Source organism: Lemur catta, chromosome 1, assembly GCF_020740605.2.
Source record: "Lemur catta isolate mLemCat1 chromosome 1, mLemCat1.pri, whole genome shotgun sequence".
NCBI lineage: Eukaryota > Metazoa > Chordata > Mammalia > Primates > Lemuridae > Lemur > Lemur catta.
In genome coordinates, this window is record NC_059128.1 from 26535914 (window position 1) to 26556594 (window position 20681).

Consider the following 20681-nt stretch of genomic DNA (forward strand, 5'->3'; position numbering starts at 1 on the left):
TATTCACACATAAGAATTTAACAGTAGAAAAATGACACACCATTAATACAGTGAAAAAATAATGTGTTCAAGGTAACTAAGCAGCACAGTAGCCTCACCAGAATACCTTTATCAAGTGTTAAACAACAGCAACAGCAAACACCAATCAATCTTCTGTTACAATACTATGTTTTGATTAAAAGGTTACTGTACACTCTGTTTTTTTAGGTGAGAAGAAGTATCAGAAGCAGTTGAGGGGCCAGAAAGTTGGTCCTATAGGAATAAGGAGGCATTCTGCTGGATGGCTTTTTAAAGTGTTTTCTCCAGAGTCATTTGCCTCATCAACAATGGTTTTTGTCTCAGAAGTCTCTCTTTGATGTTATAAACTGACATGATTTCTTGTTCTAAGTGCTCACTGCTCTAGTATCACAGCTGAAGGGAGCTGGGAAGGTCTTTTTTCCCTTGGGGATGCTGAATAAACTGTGTGTTATTTGCCTGGGTTTTAACTGTGACCCATCACATGAGGTCAGGTGTGGAATTTTCCGCTTGTGGCATCATATTGTTGGCACTCAAAAAGTTTCACATTTTTGGAGCATTTTGAATTTCAGATTTTCGAATTAGGGATACTCAGCCTATAGTACGTTTAATTCCCACAGGCTTTCTTTAAAAGATGCTAAGTGATCCCATAAGAGGGTCCATGAACAAATGTGACTATCAGAATTCTTATGTTACTAGGAAAAAAAATTTTTTATGGCAGGGTGATTTTACGTCACAGGAAGTCATTCAAAGAGTTTGGAAAACGGGGGTGAAATATCATCCATAATTTTACCCAGATTGTGCTTTTAAATGAAAAGCTTTTCTGTAATTTGGAGGCTTTTAAGTCTTTCAAGTTATTCAACTCAATACCACACTAACCTGCAAGAAATAGTCTGGTGAAAGAGACTTGATTTGTTGAGTTTGCTAGGTAATTGTGGTTTGATGATGAAAGCTTAAAATGAAGAATCTTATAGAACAGTATATGATAGGGTGTTTTTTATTCCAGTACAGTTTCTCATAAAGTTTGATAACTTTGTTATTCTTTGAATCATGTTTGGTTTAATGATCCAGGATAAATAGAACAACAATACTCAAGAAGTGTTAACATTAAACACTTTTTCGTAAAAATAGGTAGATGGAAAAATTGTCATCCGTGATTCTGGATTTATGAATCATGGCCAGGACTACTACTTCTTTTCCCTAAGTCTCCTCCTGGACCTGAGCACTATCATTTCCCTATTGCTGAATCACTAGCTGATGAGAACAGTACCTCCAAAAACCGTAGCAGTAGGGAACAGATAAACCTGGGTCTGTTACAAGGCTGTGTTATTAATCCATTGTAAGGTAATGTATATTCCTATTTTATGAAGGAACTCTCTCAACATAGAGGTACAAAATGTTCTTAGGCCACCCTACTAGGTCCCTTTTTAAAGCCATTTAACTTGTATTTATATAGAGCTTTATAGTTTATGATGTGCCTTGACCTGCTTTTTAATTTGCTATTCACAACAGCTCAGTGAATTAGACAGAGTAGTTCATGAAACTGCATTTTACACACAGATCAGAGAGGTCACCCAGCTAGTACTAAATGGCAGCACTACGTGAAAACCAAGGTTTTCTGAAACGTGGTGCAAAATTGTTTCACCCTATCCCATGTTGATGTTCTCTCATTCAAAAAGCATTGGCCTCTGCTTTTCTCAGGTATGCCCTAATTACAATGATTGTGGAAATGTCTAATGCATAGGATACTAGACAGCCCAAGGAGTGAATGTATTCACAAACATAGATTGTGTGGCTTGCACACAGTTTGTACATTTGAATTAGTTGCAAGTATTTTAAACATTGAGTGCTTTCACGTAAAAACTAGGGTATCTGTCTTAAGAATTAGGACATCTGACAAAACAGCATGCTTTCTATGTGGCGACAGTGGCTTGAGCTGAGTAGCAACTGTGCCCTTTGCCTATTCACCACAACCCCTGCAACTCCTTTTTGTCCCTTAGACTCAGCTTGCTTCACTCACTTTGTTACCTGCCTTTAACCCTGTAGGCATTTGAGTTTGTGAACTCCTCCCTGGGCTATTATGTCGCTTTGATTTATTTTTCTTTGTAGCAATCACTTCTAACTGTATAAAATTACCAAAAATATTATAATATCTGTTCTAGCAGATCCTGTTAATGTACTGCCAAATATATTTTTTTCAAATTTTATATTTTTGCAGTTGTTAAGTAGTACCATTAGAAATGGTTAAGTTTTAGAGCATGTGTGGTTGAAAAATAATATGGTTATATTGTTTTCACCTAATTCCCAAGAGTATTTATGACTCCACTCTTAAATTAGTGTATTCATATCTGCACTCTTTTTTAGATTTCCTAAATTTTCTCCTCTAGGACAAATTGTACTTACTACTTATCTTCATTCTGGATCCTATTCTTTAAAAGTATGAGGGAATATCTGCTGCCTTTTCTCTTTTCTTCCTTCTTGCTTTATAAATCCCTATGCCCTTCCTTGTGTAAATTTTACCTTCTCTTGTAGTTTATTAGATGCATCTTCTATGATTTGGTTTTGGTTTCTTTTTTTTTTTTTTTGAGGTGCATTATAACAAATTCCTGGAGAAAAAACACAATCCCAAGAGTAATAAAAATATTTCTGTTCATCCTTGGTTTCATTTTTTTTTCCTGTGACATGATCAGCTGGTATGTAGATTTAAAAAAAAAAATTATCAACCTTTAGAGTTTTTTTTTTTTTAAATTTGTGTTCATGACAAACCAGTGGTTATCAAGCCTCAATTCACAGTTAATATCTAAAACATGACTGTGCCAGGCTATCCATAATCAAAGATGAACAAAATAGTCTCCATTTTCTTAGTCCAATTATTCTCTTCATATGCCTCTTTTTTCCTTAAATCTCCAGAATTTCTTACTCTGTTCTCTTTTTCAGCTGATGATCTAGCTTCCTACTTTACTGAGAAAATAGAATCAATCAGAAGAAAACTTGCACTTGTGCCAGCCACCACATCTACTCACCTACCTGCATCTTTGCCCATTTACTATTTCCCCCCATTCAAGGGATGAACTGTTTGTGTTCCTAGCTGAGGCCTGCTCCTCCACTAGATTCTAATTATTCCAACTCTTACTTAATTCGAGCAATGCTACCCCCTTTCTCCTCCATAATCAGTTTTCTTTCTCCAGTGTGGATCATCCATTAGCTTAAAAATAAGCCATCTTAAAAAGATTTCTTCTTGGTGTCTGCAGTTCCTATTATCCCTTCTGTTGAATCCATTTAGTCACCTTTACCACGTCCACCTCCACCAGTCCACCAAAGCTGCTCTTGTCTCTTCTTTTGTATTACTGTTCTTGTGGTCCTGTCACCTTACACTATCAGCGGCATTTGACATAACCCATCTCTCACTCCTTGAAACACTCTACTTATTTGGAATTCGGGGATCACACTTTCCTAGTTTTCCCCTTATATCACTGCCTACTTCTTAGTCTGTGGACTAGTCTCTGCCTGTAACTCTCCCTTGATGATTTCATCTAGTGTCATGGCTTTAAATACCATATATGCTGATGGTTTTAAAATTTATTTCTCCAGATATCTCCCCTGAACTTCATAGTGGTATTTTCATCTTAGAAGCAATGTAGCATAAGAGTCAAGGGCATAGATTACTGACATTTAATCCTGGCTCAGGCACTTACTAGCTTTGTGACTAATACCTACCACATGTGATTGTTGTGAGGATTAGATGAATAAATATAAGCAAAGTACACAGAATGGCCTGTTTTAGTAGGTAAGTGTCAGATGTCATTATCATTATTAAACATTTCCACTTTGATGTCTGATAGACATCTCATACTTCAATACGTTGCAAACCAAATTCCTGAGCCTTCTCCCCCAAACTGCTCTCCCTTAGGCTTCCCTAATCTCAGTATACAGCAACTCTGTCCCTGTGCTCCAGCCAAAATTCTTGAATTTCACCTTGTCTCCTCTTTCTCTTATACCCTACATCCATTGACAGTTCCTGTCTGCTTCAGCGTTCAAGAATCTAATCAATTCTTACTATCTTTACCACTACTACCCTGGTCCAAGCCAGCATGTCCTCTCACTTGAATCATTGCAGTAGCATCCTACTGCCCATGCTTCCATTATTGTCCCCTGCCTCCTCTTCTCGAGATATCTGCCTGAGGAATCTTTTTAAAAGAGAGGTCCAATTGTGTTGTTTCACTGTCCCAGATCCTGCAGTAGCTTCCTGACCTACTCAGAGTAAAAGTCAAAGTCTTTTGGGCCTTGTAGGCCATTGTATATGAATTCCCTGTGTCTCATCTCCTCTCTTATCTCTTCTTGCTCCCTCAGTTCTAACCACACTAGCCTGCTTGCTATTCCTTAAATACACCAGGTGTGCTTCCACTTTGGGATCTTTGTACTTGCTGTAACCTCAGTTTGGAACACACATCATCCAGATATATGCATGGCTCACTTTCTCGTCGCTTTCCCTTTGCTCAAAAGCCCCATTCTCACTGAGGCATTTACGGATAACACTATTTTAAAATCCAAACACCACCCTCCCTATTCTTCTTCCTAGCTTTATTTTTCTCTAATAGGGCTTATGACTGTTTGTTATAACATACATTTTACCTACCTGTTTGTTCATTTCCTCCTCACTAAAATGTAAGCTCTCTGAGGACAGATCTTCACCTATTTTGTTCACTGCTGAATTTTCAGCACCTAGAATAATCTATGGTCCTTAGTAGCTGCCCCAAAATATTTGAGTTAGTGAATGAATACATGAGTGATTGATAAATGTACTGCTCTCAAGTTCACCTTGTAGTGTGAGGAATCAGACAGGTAAAGACATGATTAATAAATTGTGTAATAACAGGTGCTACTATAACAAAAACAAAGAATGAATAAATGTAAAAGGTTGTGAAGAAGGCTTCTAGGAGGAGATGACACCTAAAGCTAAATCTTAAAACTATGAGTTCTAGTTAAACTAAATTAGAGAAGAAAGGGATTTTAGATAGGAGGAACAGCACTTATCAGGAACTTTGGGATTAGAGAGAATTGCTCCACACTCAATCTAGGAATGTGGAGAAGGAAATAAATAGATGAGACCCAAATTTCAGGCATAGATGACTAAGAGGATGGTGGAATCACTCATTGTGAAAAGGAATATGATGAATTTGGTTTTGGACAGGTTGAATTTGAGGTGCCTGTGGAATTTTCGTTTCAGCTGTTATATACCTTTGAAATATGAACTTAATATTAGAATAATCCATAGGTGTTCTCTCCCCCCCAATTAAAGTGATTTGGCAGACAAGAAGAGCTAAATTGCCTCCAAAAATCTCTCCTTTGCTGTGTGGTTCATGACATACTACCACCCTTATTTTTTTCCCAAAAGGCTTTTAAAGGGCATTTAATGCCCCTCTCATTTAAGAAAGTGCAGGAATAGTTTACCTTAGTGTCCAAGATTAAAAATTACTATTCTTTTAATGAAGCAGCCATTAGAGATAGTGCCTGTCTCAAATCCTGAAGAAAGTTATGTTTCTGTCCCTTCACTGCTTTGTTCTTTGGGGACTGTTCACTATATCTTGGAATTATAAGACAAAATTTGTTCACTATAATCATTCTGTCCAGAAATTCAAATATCAAATTATAGACTTTAAGGCCTTTCTCCTCAGATTTAAAAAAATGAAGCAATTCTATTATTCTTTTATTAAGAGGCACATGTGTATCATGGTTGCCAAGTTAATGTTATTACTCTGTAATCACTGGGTTATCTCTGTGTGTAGGTGTGACAGAAAGACTCACCAGTGATTCTTTACACATTGGGTACCTTTGAAGACCTCTTGGGTTTGTAACTGAAAGAATTTTGCACGATAGAATTGCAAATCACTGTTGCTTGGAAAAAGTGACTTGATCTGCCCGTCTTGCCCAAATTGGTCTGTTTGCTGCTGTTGCTTCTTAACATTTCATAGCTGTGCCAAATTATGCTTCCATGTGTCTTTATAACATTTCTTCACTTTAGCTTAGAACATCTTTTTGCTCTTATATATTTTATGCCCAGCAGAGCTATCTTGCCTCCAGATATCACTTCTATTTATATTGATTAATTGCATGCTCTTATCTCATTAGTGATTTTGGGAATTATGGAATTTTTGAGTTGGACGGCACCAAAGATGTGAGTCACAGTTTAAAATAATAGATAGAATATAAATAAAAAAAAAAAAGGAAAAGAAAAGAATTCAGGGACACAATTCCAACAGATCTAATATTTCAATATAATGAATTATCTTCCCAAAATGATTCAATTAGTGATACTTTCTAGACATTATGACTCACTACTGCATTTGTTTTTATCAGTAAAGTTTTATTGGAACAAAGCCATGCCCATTTGTTTACATATTGTCCGTGGCAACTTTTGTGCTACAGTGACAGAGTTGAGTAGTTGCAATAGAGATCGACTGTCCCACAAAGCCTAAAATATTTGCTGTCTGGCCCTTTGTGGAAAAAGTTTGCCAGTTCCTGATTTAAACAGTTTAAAAGCTCATTCCTCCGATTTCAATTCATTTCTCCCCAGGATAACATCAGTATGTAAAATGAAAGAGCAAGGTAAGGATCTTTCAGCCTACCAACAATATCACCAATTTGTCATCTTCATCCTTTTTCAATTTATTTTTAAAAAGTGGTTTCTACTAAAACAAAACAAAACAAATAAAAACACTCTGGAGATAGGTTGGTAGATAGCAGTTCTTAAGTATAATTCGTTGTTTCAGTTGCCTTTTACTGTGGGTAGCTTTTATATTTAGGAGAAAATCATCTTACAGTGTGCTGAGCTTAAGTTACTATATCTGTGTGATTTTTCCAACCATTTTATGTTCCTTCACCAGTTTTTTTCATGTTGAGATTACCCGTATATTTCTCTTACTTATGGTAGAAGTTTTCTGATTTAGTAATTTGTAATAGATCCACTGTCTTTTATCATTTTCTCCAATGTCAAAGCCTGCTTAATTGCCATATTGGTTTATATCTACCATAATAAAAGGTTTTAAGGCAGATGTTAATTTTTAAATTCTGAGCTGGATATTTAGTGAGTAGAGTGATTACTTGAAAGTTATACTTTTTTCATTTTTCACTTATAGGTTAGCTTGATCTTTCTGCTCAGATTTCACCAGTTTAAATCCTAAGGTAATAAAGTTCTGCCCATATTAGACCCATTTTCTTTCTTTGAAGAATAAGCAGTTTTATCTTTATTTTGTAATTGTTTCTCATGACACTGAGTCAGTGTGAATTCTACCTATAACCTTGAAATTATTTATTAAAATAGAAGGTACTGGAACAGTGGTGATGAAATAATTCTTAATGTCTCTCATCTATGTAACCATTATACATTTTTTATTAGTACCTGAAGCAGATAGTCTTTTTTTTTTTTTCTGAAGTGATTGTGTCACTAAGATGTATGGAAATTCTTTCATACATCATTTCATACTTACTCTGAGTTATACTTTTTCAGTCCTGTGATTAGTTAACTTTGACCTGATTTCCTAAGATACTGGTTTAAGCAGACAGTTTTAGGGCAAACAAAAGCAAAAACTTTCGTCTTCTCAATTACATTTATCTTCTTTTCTTAAAGTACTCAGAAATCTAAGTTTATATTGTCAGAATGAAAGACTCTAAAGTTTACAAATAATACCGAAGGGTTGTTACTATTGAACTTGTAAGAAGAAGCCTGGACTTAATTTCAGCTATAGCCATCTTTGAGCTTTAGTACCCCAGTATCTGACTGAAGTAACTGTAATGTGGCAAACTATAGTGGCATTAAAGAACCGGTACCCAAATGTATGAACAAATACAAGAAGAATTTGTATTATCTGTTTTTTCTTCCTCTTTAGAGAAATCAGAGGCCGTGAAATATGACAAATACAATTGCTCACTGATACATTAGTACAATACTATAAAAATTGTCATCAAGCATATCTAAAAAGCACAAATGTTTTTCTAACTGCATAATTAGGCCAAGAAAATGTTATATATTTCCCTGAGTATTGTAATGTGACTAACTGGAGAGCAGTCTCATTCTAAATTGACCTTTTATTTTTCCTATCTCCAGTCTTCTAACCTTGAAGTAGTCCTATCTATTGCCTCAGATGCTGAACACTGCAGGCTACAACTACACCATAAGCAGATTGATAAAGCTATAAATTTAAATGTCTTACACAGGATTGTCAGTGCCATTTGGCAGTCTTCTATATCACTGATCAGCTGTCTCCCATTCCCTACAGCAGATATTTAGCAAATTTATTCTTTCAACAAATATTTCTTCAACTCCTCTGTTCCAGGTATTATTCAAGCTCCAGAGATACAGCAGTGAACAATATAGATGGAAAAATCCTGCCCCTCATGGTGCTTACCCTCCAACAAAATACTAAATGTTACATAAGTGTTGGTTAAATGTGGGCGGTTACTATTGTTGGTGGAGTGACAGTTATCCCAGTTTGCCTGGAACAGCACCAGTGTAAACACCTGTTTCTGGGTTTTAATAGTGGCCCCTTTCACTTTCAAAGGGGTCCCAGTTTGGGCAGTAAAGTATATGACCACACTAGTTATAAACCTTTTATATACATTAATTAATTTAATCTTCACATAATCCTATGAGGTATACAAGATTATTAACATCATTATATAGAAATTTCAGTAGAAACTGAAGCATAGAAAAGTTAACTTGGCCTTGGTCCTACTAGTAGTAGTAAGTTGCAGAACCAGAATTCAAACCCAGACAACAGCCTGGTTCTTAGTCACCATACTACTACCCCCATACTGCTATTCCAAATCTTTACTGTTTTACTCTGTCTGTCTTTCTTCCTGTCCCCAGCAAAGTAAAGCAGGTACTCTCATCTCCTCCACAGATAAATTTATGGTTCTCCAGAGTGAATTTCCTCAACTTGCCACTCCCTCCTTTACAAATCTGTCTTCATCTCTATTCAGCCTCACTCCATCCCTCCATTTTAGAGGAAGGGACATCCCTCCTCCTGTCTAAAATTTGTATTGTAGCCCCATCCCATCCTGCCTCCTGTATGACTTTGTTTTCTAAATTATTCTTCTCTTTTTCTTGGGCCTTCAGTCTTCATTGTTCCACTGGCTTTTCCCATTTAGCATATAAACACCTATTGTCATTTTTGTTGAAAGTATATATCACTCTTTCAAGAAGCTTTACTATTGGGAGAGGTTTTTAAAAGTTCATTAATATCATGGTGATAACCTACCAGTTATTTGTTACCCTATTTAAAGTCCAGGTGCTGTATATAATGTCTAGTCCTTTTAACCTACAAATATTTAACAGATAAAGAAATGGAAGTTCAGAGGGCTATATAACCTGCTTGGCTTATGTATAGTAACACTGAATTCAGACTCATATTTGTCTTGTTCCCAAGCCCATTGTGTTTCTAGTTTACCATGCTAATTTATCGCAATTCTTATAGACTTCCCTGGATCCTCTGCCTGTCCCCTATTGTCCTATAATAGCTCTGTTTCTTTTTACAGAAAAATGTTTTAAAGAGAGTATTTAATACTTGTAGATTCTTCTCACCTTTCATTTACTTCTTAAACCCATTCTAGTCTAACTTCCAGTTCTGTATCAGTCAGGGACCTCCAGAAAAACAGATCCAGTGAAAAAGAGGTTTATTTTAAGAATTGACTCATGCAGTTGTGGGGACTGGCTGGCAAGTCTGAAATCTGTAGAGCAGGCCAACAGGCTGGAAACTCAGGCAGGATTTCTTCTTCCCTGGGAAACCTCAGTTTTTGCTCTGAGGCCCTCAACTAATTGGATGAGGCCCACTCATATTATCAAGACTAATTTCCTTTACCTAAAGTCAATTGATTGGAAATGTTAATTATGTCTGCATAATACCTTCACAACAACATTTTCACTAGTGTTTGACCACACCTCTAGGTAACTGCAGCCTAGCAAAGTTGACACATAAAATTAACCATCACAACCTCTATCACTTGACCATATCTTCATTTTTTAATCCAGTGGACATTTTTCACATTTTTGCTTACTTGATCACTATGTAACATTTGACATCTTGGACCATCCATTACTTTTTGTAACCCTTCTCCCTTAGTTTCAATGACACTACTCTTTCTCCATTCTCCTGTCCCTCTAGCTATTCCTTTTCTCATGTTTCAAGGATTTATTCATTTTCTCCCAGTCCTTTAAATGATTGGTATTCTCTAGTGTCCTTGGCCTCTTATTACTCCAATCATTAATGTCTCCCAATTCTAAAATTCCCTCTTAGAATTCTCTTCTGAGTTTCAGACCTATATATCCAATTATCTATTGGATGTCTTCACCTGGGTATTGTATGGACCTCTCAGATTTTGCTTATCTAAAGCTGAAGTCCTATTCTTCCCCTCTCCAACCTGCTTTTCCATCTGTTCTGTTCTTTATTTTAGTTGGTGGTACCCTCTTCACTCAGTTAACCAAGCCAAGAACCAAAGAGGAATCCTCAACTCCTCCCTTACATTTACCATTTAAAACCTTCTCATCTCCATACCTATCTCAGCCAAGAGAGCTCAACTCTCATTTTCTCCTACCTAGAATCTTTGATCTTCCTGCTTCCTGTCAGTCTCTCCAACCCTTATACATCTGCTGTAACAGTGTTGTTTTAAAAATGTAAATCTGTTTAATCGTGTTTAAATTCCTTCCTTGGCTTCTAATTACCCAGAGAATTAAGATTAAATTCCTCAGGCATACAAGGCCTTGCATGACTAGGCCTTTCCTACTCTTTGTCTCTCATTGCTCTTCTCTCACCCAGCCTACTTACCAAGCCATACTGAAATATTTATAGAGCCCCAGACTTGCCATGTTATTTGCTTCCATATCCTCTACTGCTGTTTCTCCTGCCTGGCTTGTTCACTACCTCTGTTAATTCCCTGCCTCCCTACCCCCACCTAAGGCGTCAAGAAAAATTATTTCAGGACCCAGTTCAGTCTTCTCCTTTGTATACCCTTTCCCATTTCCATAAATGGATTTGATTATACGTCCTTTCTGGCATCATTGTGCCTTGTTCTTAGCTCTTCTATAACACTTATTACTGTATTATTGATGTTTTATTTGAGTGTTACCTTTCAATGGACTGTGAGCTCTTCCGGTATTTCCACTGGCTGGCATATTATAGGCACTTATCAAATGTGTGTTGGGAGTGGAGATGATGAAGCCAAGTGGATCATAACGGTTCATTTAAAGAAGGCCATGCCTCCCATATCAAGAATTCCTAGGCTTGAACATACAGGAGAATGGCAGAAAGCATCTGTTATTCTTGTCCATTCTAGAGGCTGCTGCTCCAACCTTAGCACCAGATTCTTTTTGAACTGTACTTTTTATGATAATCTTATACCTATTCTCAGCCTGTGTTCTGCTTTTGTTTAATTTTCCTGTATCAGTTTAAAGGAAAAATACATTCCATCACTGATATATGAAGTCATATATCAGCTTGTTCTCATGTGATTCTCTTATGCCCAAAAGTCTTTTCTCAGCCAGTAAAAAGGAAATTCTTGTTATAAGGAAGTTATTTTTTCAGAGTGTTTTAATCCTCTTATGTCCCCAAAATATCTCCATGCATTACATTTAATGTCAAATTAAAAATCAAACCAAGGCCAGGTGCAGTGGTGCATGCCTGTAGTCCCAGCCACTTGGGAGACTGAGGTAGGAGGACTTCTTGAGCCCAAGAGTTTGAGGCTGCAGTGCTCTGTGATCGCATTTGTGCATAGCCACAGCACTCCAGCCTAGACAACATAGTGAGACCCTATCTCCAAAAAAAATAAAATGAATTAAAAAAAAAAAAACCAATTTTATGTTAATCCTGAGAAGAGAAATAATGTTTTTTTGAAAGATTGTTAATAGATAAGAGCTCTACAAGAAGTGCAAAAAAATGTTAATAGAATAATGACGATTTACTGCATTTTTAACATGAAAATTTTAGGTCACCAAGGGTCCTGCTGTACACATTGAGGTCAGAGGATAGTGGAATGGTCAGCATCTCAATTTAGACTTAAGTGTTACATCCTGCTCTAAATACAAGTGTAGAAGCTACTTGTGGTGTAACTCCTTATGTATTTAATATTTTTCTGACTCTTGGTTTTCTTGAGTTTTTAAATGGGTGAAGAATGTAGTTATAAATTCTTTGCCTTTTATGGAATGTGATATCTTAGTTTTGATTCCATCTGCCCTTTCTCCTTTACTTAATTTTATCTTATTGTTTTGCATTGTGTTTCTAAAATAATGGCTTTGGCTTGTTTTTTCCTGAATGTTTCTGCAGTTTGGTTTGAGTATTTGGCTTTGGGCACCCCTCCTGAACTTGGACTTCATCTGTACTTGTGACTTTTGGAAGACAGAAGTCAATGTTTTCTGTGGAAGATGACTTTTTTTTTTAATATTATACATATTTTTGTCTCCCCTCCTTCCCTTTTTGGTTTCTCTTAAAAGACTGGAAAGAAAGCAGTTAAGGCAGTTTTGTGGGTCTCAGCAGATGGACTCAGAGTTGTGGATGAAAAAACTAAGGTAAGATTTTTTATAAGCTTAAATGAGACTGCTCATATGTTTTTTAAATCTCTAATGATCAAATATTTTACCATTAAGCTGTTATAGTCACTCTATATCCTTCCCCTTTGTCCAAAGTACATTCCTCTGAGAGACTATTAAATGTTAAGGAAACCAATATAGTTACTCATTTACCCTATGAAAAATAGAATTCTCTCAACATTTGGTTCTACATGACATAGCATGTTTAATGTACTAAGCGTTAGCATTTAATGTTAAGATCAGAGTTCTATTTTTGTTTAGTTAAAAAAAATTTTCACCCCCAGAAATCTGATATAAAAGATGATAGGCTGGGCACGGTGGCTCATGCCTGTAATCCTAGTACTCTGGGAGGCCGAGGTGGGCAGTTCGTTTGAGCTCAGGAATTCCAGACCAGCCTGAGCAAGAGCGAGACCCCGTCTCTACTAAAAAAAATAGAAAGAAATTAGCTGGACAACTAAAAATATACAGAAAAGAAAAATTAGCCGGGCATGGTGGCACATGCCTGTAGTCCCAGCTACTCAGGAGGCTAAGGCAGGGGGATTGCTTGAGCCCAGGAGTTTGAGGTTGCTGTGAGCTAGGCTGACACCATGGCACTCTAGTCCGGGCAACAGAGTGAGACTCTGTCTCAAAAAAAAAAAAAAAAAAGATGATAGATCTTTTTATCATAGTTAAAATTTAGAAAAAAAAGGTGATGGGCCACATCTCAAATTTCTTCTTGTTCTTTAAGAAAACACTATTTTTATAAAGTGATGTTTGAACTAATTAACCTTCCTTTTGATGGAAAATCAGTTTAAGTGACATCTTAAGGACTAGGAGTAAATGGCTCTTTGGTTAACATTTACTTAGAATCCAAACAGTATCTCAAATCATAGGTAGCATTTTGCATTTGAGAGAAAGTGGCCCTTAGTGGCTAAATAAGAATAGAGGCACAGATCTGCCCCTAAAGGCATAGGGTGTTATATAAGTGCATTTAATCATTAATTAAAATTTCCTACAAGACCTAAAAGGAAAAAATTTAAGAAGATAATTTTTCAAAAACATTCACCTGTTACTGGAAGGGGAGAAAGTTTGGCTGGTAAAAAGCAGTTTTGATAGGCAACTTGCTTGATAAATTTTTTTAAATTTCAAAATAATATTAAGGGGGTACAAATGTTTTTGTTACATGGATACCTTTTAGAATGCTTAAGTTGAAGCTTTTAGTGTACCCATCACCCAAATAGTGTTTGTTGTACCTGATAAGTAGGTTTTTGCCCCTCCCCTTCTCCTCCCTTCTTGATTGCAAATGAACTTGTGCCTGTGTGTGCCCATCTATTAGCTCCCAATTATTAGAGAGTACATGTGGTGTTTGTTTTTCCATTTTGCTTAGGGTAATGGTCTCCAGTTCCAACTTGCCTGATAAATTTTTTTTTTTTTTTTTTTTTTTGAGACAGAGTCTCACTCTGTTGCCGGGGCTAGAGTGCCGTGGTGTCAGCCTAGCTCACAGCAACCTCAAACTCCTGTGCTCGAGCAATCCTCCTGCCTCAGCCTCCCAAGTAGCTGGGACTACAGGCATGTGCCACCATGCCTGGCTAGTTTTATATATATATATATATGTTTTTAGCTGTCCGTATAATTTCTTTTCTAGTTTTAGTAGAGACAGGGTCTCGCTCTTTCTCAGGCTGGTCTTGAACTCCTGAACTCAAACAATCCACCCGCCTCGGCCTCCCAGAGTGCTAGGATTACAGGCGTGAGCCACCGTGCCCAGCCCTGATAAATTTTAAGTGATTAAATATAGCTGCATTTTAGTCCTTTGACCTTCCATTAAAGGCTTTTTTTAAGTTCAAGAGAAGCCATAGTCTTAAATATTAGTTAATTACTGTTCAAAACAGTGATAATTTTAATTAGCTTATTTTTAGGAACTTCTGTAGTTTTCTTTAGTGTTTGGATGAAATTTGTTATACTCGGAGGCTATGTATGTAATTGTTGTTTACAAAAGTTAGAAAGTGATGTTGTCCCCTGGTGGCTACTTACAGAACTGGCATTCATTAATTTAGTTATTTACACACCGAATAATAGTAATTGGTGGCTTGTCACCATTGGACCCCTCTTCCCACCTTTATATTTAGCTATAAGCAGGGACTAATACAGTGTTGGGATCAGTGTTTGTGATAAGACCATGCAGTGATCTTCTGCAAAAATTTTTTATGGAACAAAAGCCAAAATTTGAAGTCCTTAACCTTTGAGCAAGAAGCTATGTCAAATTGCCTTGCTGTCCCCACCCATGTCTACCTTGGTTCTAATAGTGTTCCCACTTAAGATGGTTTCTTAGAAAAGGGAATAAATTAATGGAATTGTAGATGGAAAATGTGATTGAATTGTAGATGCAAATGTGAAAGGAAATGGTATTTATATTGCAAAGAAGAAAAAAATTAAAAACAATTTTTAAAAAGTGCCTTCAGTATGTTTCACTTCTAGCAATGGCTGAATTAAGCTCCTATTATACTGACCCTCCTGCAAACAACTATATACTCTGAACAAAACAACCCACGTATTTAAGAAGGTACAAGAAAATAACCCAAAGAAGGCAGATTCTGGAGGGAAGCTGACACTTGGAAGAAGGAAATTGCACTGAGTGATTTATCATTTCACAGCTTCTAGTCTAAGAGCAACCCCTAGTCTGTACCATTTAGGGTAGCTAAAACTTCAGTGGGAAAATCTTAGTCTTTTTGCTCTGAAAAGCCAGAAGACAGAATTCGAGGTAACAGTAGCCATTCAAAAATGAAAGGAGAATCCTGGAAATGAGAATGCCAAAGAGGGGGAGCCCTAAATTCTCTATATAAATTCTGCCCAAATCTCTGACCCCTTAACTATGCAGGTACAAGGCAGACTCCAAATGACCCAACTAATAATATAAAAACTGATATTTGAGCTGCTGTCCAGAAGATAGAATTTTCCATTTAAGTATAATTGAATTAACTTCTGCTAAAACCAAAAACATAACGCTTCCAAGGAATGTAATAGAATCCAGACTCTCTACATATAACATTCACAATGTCTACAGTGCAGTGCAATTACTTAGCATACAAAGAAACAGAAAAGTCTGACTCATTGTCATCAGAAATGACAATCAAGAGGGACCCAAACTCTAGATGACCCAGATGTTGGAATTAGCACACAAGGATTTTAAAACAGGTATTATAACTATGCTCAGTGATGTAAAGGAAAATATGCTCATTGAATGAAGAGATAGGAAATCTCAGCTGAGAATAGAAACTAAGAAAAAGTACCAAATGGAAATTCCACACCTAAAAAAATGCAGTATCTACAATAAAAAATTCACTGGATAGGGTATATTGTTAGTTGAAAGAAAGCAAGGTACAGAGGCCGGGCACGGTGGCTCATGCCTGTAATCCTAGCTCTGGGAGGCCGAGGCGGGTGGATCACTCGAGGTCAGGAGTTCGAGACCAGCCTGAGCAAGAGTGAGACCCCGTCTCTACTAAAAATAGAAAGAAATTATCTGGCCAACTAAAAATATATATACAAAAAAATTAGCCGGGCATGGTGGCTCATGCCTGTAGTCCCAGCTACTCGGGAGGCTGAGGCAGTAGGATCGCTTAAGCCCAGGAGTCTGAGGTTGCTGTGAGCTAGGCTGATGCCACGGCACTCACTCTAGCCCGGGCAACAAAGTGAGACTCTGTCTCAAAAAAAAAAAAGAAAGCAAGGTACAGAAAAGTAATATATATGTATGTATATATAGTGCTAATTTGCATAATGGGTCAAAACATGACTATCATGCATTTGCCTACTTTTGCAAATAAACCAAGAGGACTAAATGTATTGATTTACATATATTGCCAAATTGAACACAGAATCTGCCATGAAGGAGATCTAAAACTAGAATCAACAAGCATATACTTTAAAACTCATAGATGAGTTAAGGGAAGCATCTGGGCAAAATGCCTCCTGGGATGTCCCCTAAGTAAAATTCTCAGTACCAGACACAGATCTAGCTATTCCATAGCCTAGTTGCATCAGACATAGGGATTCTGTATTATGAAATGAACATCCTGTGTTTATTCTGAGAAACTTGAATAACTTCATAAGCCCACTCTTTGTGCTTCCCATTTTCTAGGACCTCATAGTTGACCAGACAATAGAGAAAGTTTCTTTCTGTGCCCCAGATAGGAACTTTGATAGAGCCTTCTCTTACATATGTCGTGATGGCACTACTCGGCGCTGGATCTGTCACTGCTTCATGGCTGTCAAGGACACGGTGAGTCCAACAACGTGTATTTCATCATGAGTATTTTCAGTTAGCTGAACTCCTTTTGGGTTTGCTTAACAAAGCAGTTTCCAATACATTTTTAACAAGTACATGCTGCTACAACTGCTCTTGGAAGTGCCTAAACTAGCCTACTTCCATTCTTTTTGTCGAAACAGTTCACACTCTTGGTGTAACCCAGTGAGTTGCAACTCACAGAGCAAAATGAGTGTCTGAGATCCAAGGTCATTAAAGGGAGTAAAAGTGTTCAGGTGATGGTGGTTGCTAAACTCTGAAACTTTTTATAATTGGAAATATTTTCAGGATTCTTAAATGTTATTTGTTTGCTAACTCATTTAGGTATGATGTAAATTTATTTGCAAAAACACTACTATAAGCCGGGCGCGGTGGCTCACGCCTGTAATCCTAGCTCTGGGAGGCCGAGGCGGGTGGATTGCTCGAGGTCAGGAGTTCGAGACCAGCCTGAGCAAGAGTGAGACCCCGTCTCTACTAAAAATAGAAAGAAATTATCTGGCCAACTAAAAATATATATACAAAAAAATTAGCCGGGCATGGTGGCTCATGCCTGTAGTCCCAGCTACTCGGGAGGCTGAGGCAGTAGGATCGCTTAAGCCCAGGAGTCTGAGGTTGCTGTGAGCTAGGCTGATGCCACGGCACTCACTCTAGCCCGGGCAACAAAGTGAGACTCTGTCTCAAAAAAAAAAAAAAAAAAAAAAAAAAAAAAAAAAAAAAAAGATACAAAAACACTACTATAAATGAAAGAATTGAGTTGGAGTATATTTTCAACTAATTATAAAAATAGAAATACTAAATTTGTTAGAATTAAGTATGCTAGAAATTGTTGCATAATAGAATCCTTGTTATTGTTTTAAAATAGAGAATAAGTTCATCCTTCTTGTAAATTACCTAAAATTCTGACATGGGGTAAGTCTTTCAAATGATGATAATCTTACTACAGGTTGAACATCCCAAATCTAAAAATCTGAAATGCTCCAAAGTCTGAAACTTTTTGAGCCCTATATGACACTCAATGGAAATACTTATTGGAACATTTTGGATTGCAGATTTTCAGATTTTTGGATTTAGGGTTCTCAACCTGTAAGTATAACACAAATATTCTAAAATCTGAAAAAAAAAAAATCTAAAATGCTTCTGGTACCAAGCGTTTCAGATAAAGGATACTCAACCTATACATATAGCATACAGTATGTAATGTCTGAGTTTTTAAAAGTCCAGACAGAATAGGCAGTATAGCCATTTGTGAAGGCTACAACTCAATTAAGCTCTTGCCAAGGTTTAATCTGGAAGAGAGGTGGTGGCCATGCTCTAAAATTGACCAAAATTTTTTAAAGCTCTACAAACAAATGTTAAGAGCTCAGGTTTTGAGTCAGATCTCAGGGCTTCAGTCCTGATTCTAGTTCTTACTGTGGGATTTGGGGCAAGTTGCTTAACATTCTCTAAGTCTTAGTATCCACTTACATAGATGGAGAGAATTGTTGTGAAGACTACATCAGATGATTATAAGCACACTTAGCATAGGGTCTGGCCCACATTAACTGCTCCAAAAATTGTAGCTAACATTATTTAAGCTGTTCTTCCTTGGTCTGACACAGGCACTTTGAATGAATTGAAGTAACTAAACTATGCTTTTTTCCTCTCTCTCTCTCTCTCTCTCTCTCTCTCTCTCTCTCTCTCTCTCAGACCCTAAGAAAACCACAAAGACAATATATCCAGAGTTTCCTGATATCAATTTTAAAACCATTTTTATTGTCAAATCATGGCCCTACAGGTTGTTTGAATCTCTTAGGCCATTAGTTCTGCTGTATCAGAATCACCTGGAGGACTTGTTTTAAAATCATAGATTGCTGGGCCCCACCCCCAGTGATTTTCATGTAGTGGGTCTGGGATTGGGGCTTGAGAATTTGCACTTACATCATGTTCCCAGGTGATGCTATTGGTTGTGGGTGAGGTGACTCTTCAAAAACTTCTGCCCTAGGCCTAGGGGGAGAATTAATAATAAGCTTCCTTGGCATATAACTCTGTCCTTATAACAGAGCTACACTGGCATCATCATAGCTCACTGCAACCTCAAATTCCTGGACTCAAGCGATCCTCCTGCCTCAGCCTCCTGAGTAGCTGGGACTACAGGTGTGAGCCACCACACCCAGCTAGTTTTTCTATTTTTTTTGTAGAGATGGGGTCTCACTCCTGCTCAGGCTGGTCTCAAACTCCTGAGCTCAAGCGATCCTCCTGCCTCAGCCTCCCAGGGTGCCAGGATTATAGGTATGGGCTACCGTGCCCAGTCCTAAGTCTATCTGTCTTTAAATAAGCAGTCAAAAAGTTTACAGTCATGTAAAATCTTAGGGACAAGAAGCATTTTAAATATTACCTGTCCTTATGATATCTGATATTAGCATGTAAAATCCAGTGAAATTATTTGTTCAGAGCCTACATAGGAGCAGCTGCCTACATGGTGTGATTTTTGAGAACACCACAAAAGACTCCCTGTGCCCAAATATCTCTTCTCACTATGAATGATGCCAACAGTTGCTATGCTATCTCTAACTTTTATTCCACAATTAGGGATATGGTTTAAAATACAGATAACCCTGCTAAAAATAATCCATTGAATTTATTAAATTGATTTTGGGTAATCCAGGGTATGTATCTATAAAGCAATGTTTAGTTTATGTAGGTCCCCCACTTTTCCCATGCACAAATCTGTTTTATCTGTTTAATTCCTTTATAAGTAGAGTGTGTGAATGAAAACTTGCTTTCACTTTTGCCTGTATTTGGTTGGGAGGTAGAGCTGGGGATTGGATAGAGCTAGAAGAAGATAGGAAAGGTACAGTGGAAAGCCTAAAAGCACTGAGGGCCATAAATGGAAAGGGTTGCTTAGAGGGGGAACATTCAAAACAGGAGACAGAAAGCTAAGTTTTCCTTTGTCTGATTCTCTTTTAATCACTGGAGTTGTATTTATTTATCAGAAGTTTTAAGTTTGTACCTTTTTTTCCTAAACATGTTAACAATATATTAAGCTCCTGAATTTTGCCTTACCTTTCCAGTGATTTCTTAGAAATGCCTGGTAAATATTTCCACAGTTTTCCCCTAAAGGGCAACTAGAAGTTTGCACATCAAGGCTTAGAAGACCCTGATTGAGCAGGGTCTTCTAACCTACTGACTAGAGATGACGTGACAAAGGGAGCCTGAGTGATAAGGAGCTCACCATGGCTGCTCGCAAAAGCACAGGTTACTGATGATCCCTCTACCCAAGGCCTATAACAGTTAATATAATTGGAGTATCAGAAGCACCACCTAAGATGATTTATTCATTTAAATTAACTTGGCATACAAGTATATTAAAACCTAATTTTAAGCTGGAGTTCGCAACATTTTGCCTTATGTAAAAACAGACTTATTTGCATGTATGTAATTATTAGTACTATAACTCTCAAAAAGCTTTAATACCTTCTGCTCTCTACAGGGTGAAAGATTGAGCCATGCTGTAGGCTGTGCTTTTGCAGCCTGTTTAGAGCGTAAGCAGAAGCGGGAGAAGGAATGTGGAGTGACTGCTACTTTTGATGCTAGTCGGACCACTTTTACAAGAGAAGGATCATTCCGTGTCACAACAGCCACCGAACAAGCAGAAAGAGAGGAGATCATGAAACAAATGCAAGATACCAAGAAAGGTACAATCTATTCCAATACAATGTATATTTATTTAATTCAGTTTTTCCCAACAGGGTAAAATTTCAAGCTTTTAGGGACAAGTTTTCTCTTAATCAAGGAGAACCCTTAGCCATATAAAAAGACCTTAATAACAAAGCT

The 20681-nt window shown here is 37.3% G+C and overlaps 1 protein-coding gene across 12 annotated transcripts in view; it reads left to right on the forward strand.

The window, feature by feature from the left end:
- NUMB (NUMB endocytic adaptor protein) overlaps positions 1–20681 on the forward strand; it is a 171534-nt gene that overhangs the window by 140069 nt on the left and 10784 nt on the right. For all 12 annotated transcript variants that reach the window (XM_045564261.1, XM_045564306.1, XM_045564272.1 and 9 more), the window contains 3 exons: positions 12497–12571; positions 16704–16844; positions 20338–20542. In XM_045564261.1, coding sequence (XP_045420217.1) covers positions 12497–12571; positions 16704–16844; positions 20338–20542 — 421 coding nt within the window. The remainder of the gene's footprint in view (positions 1–12496; positions 12572–16703; positions 16845–20337; positions 20543–20681) is intronic.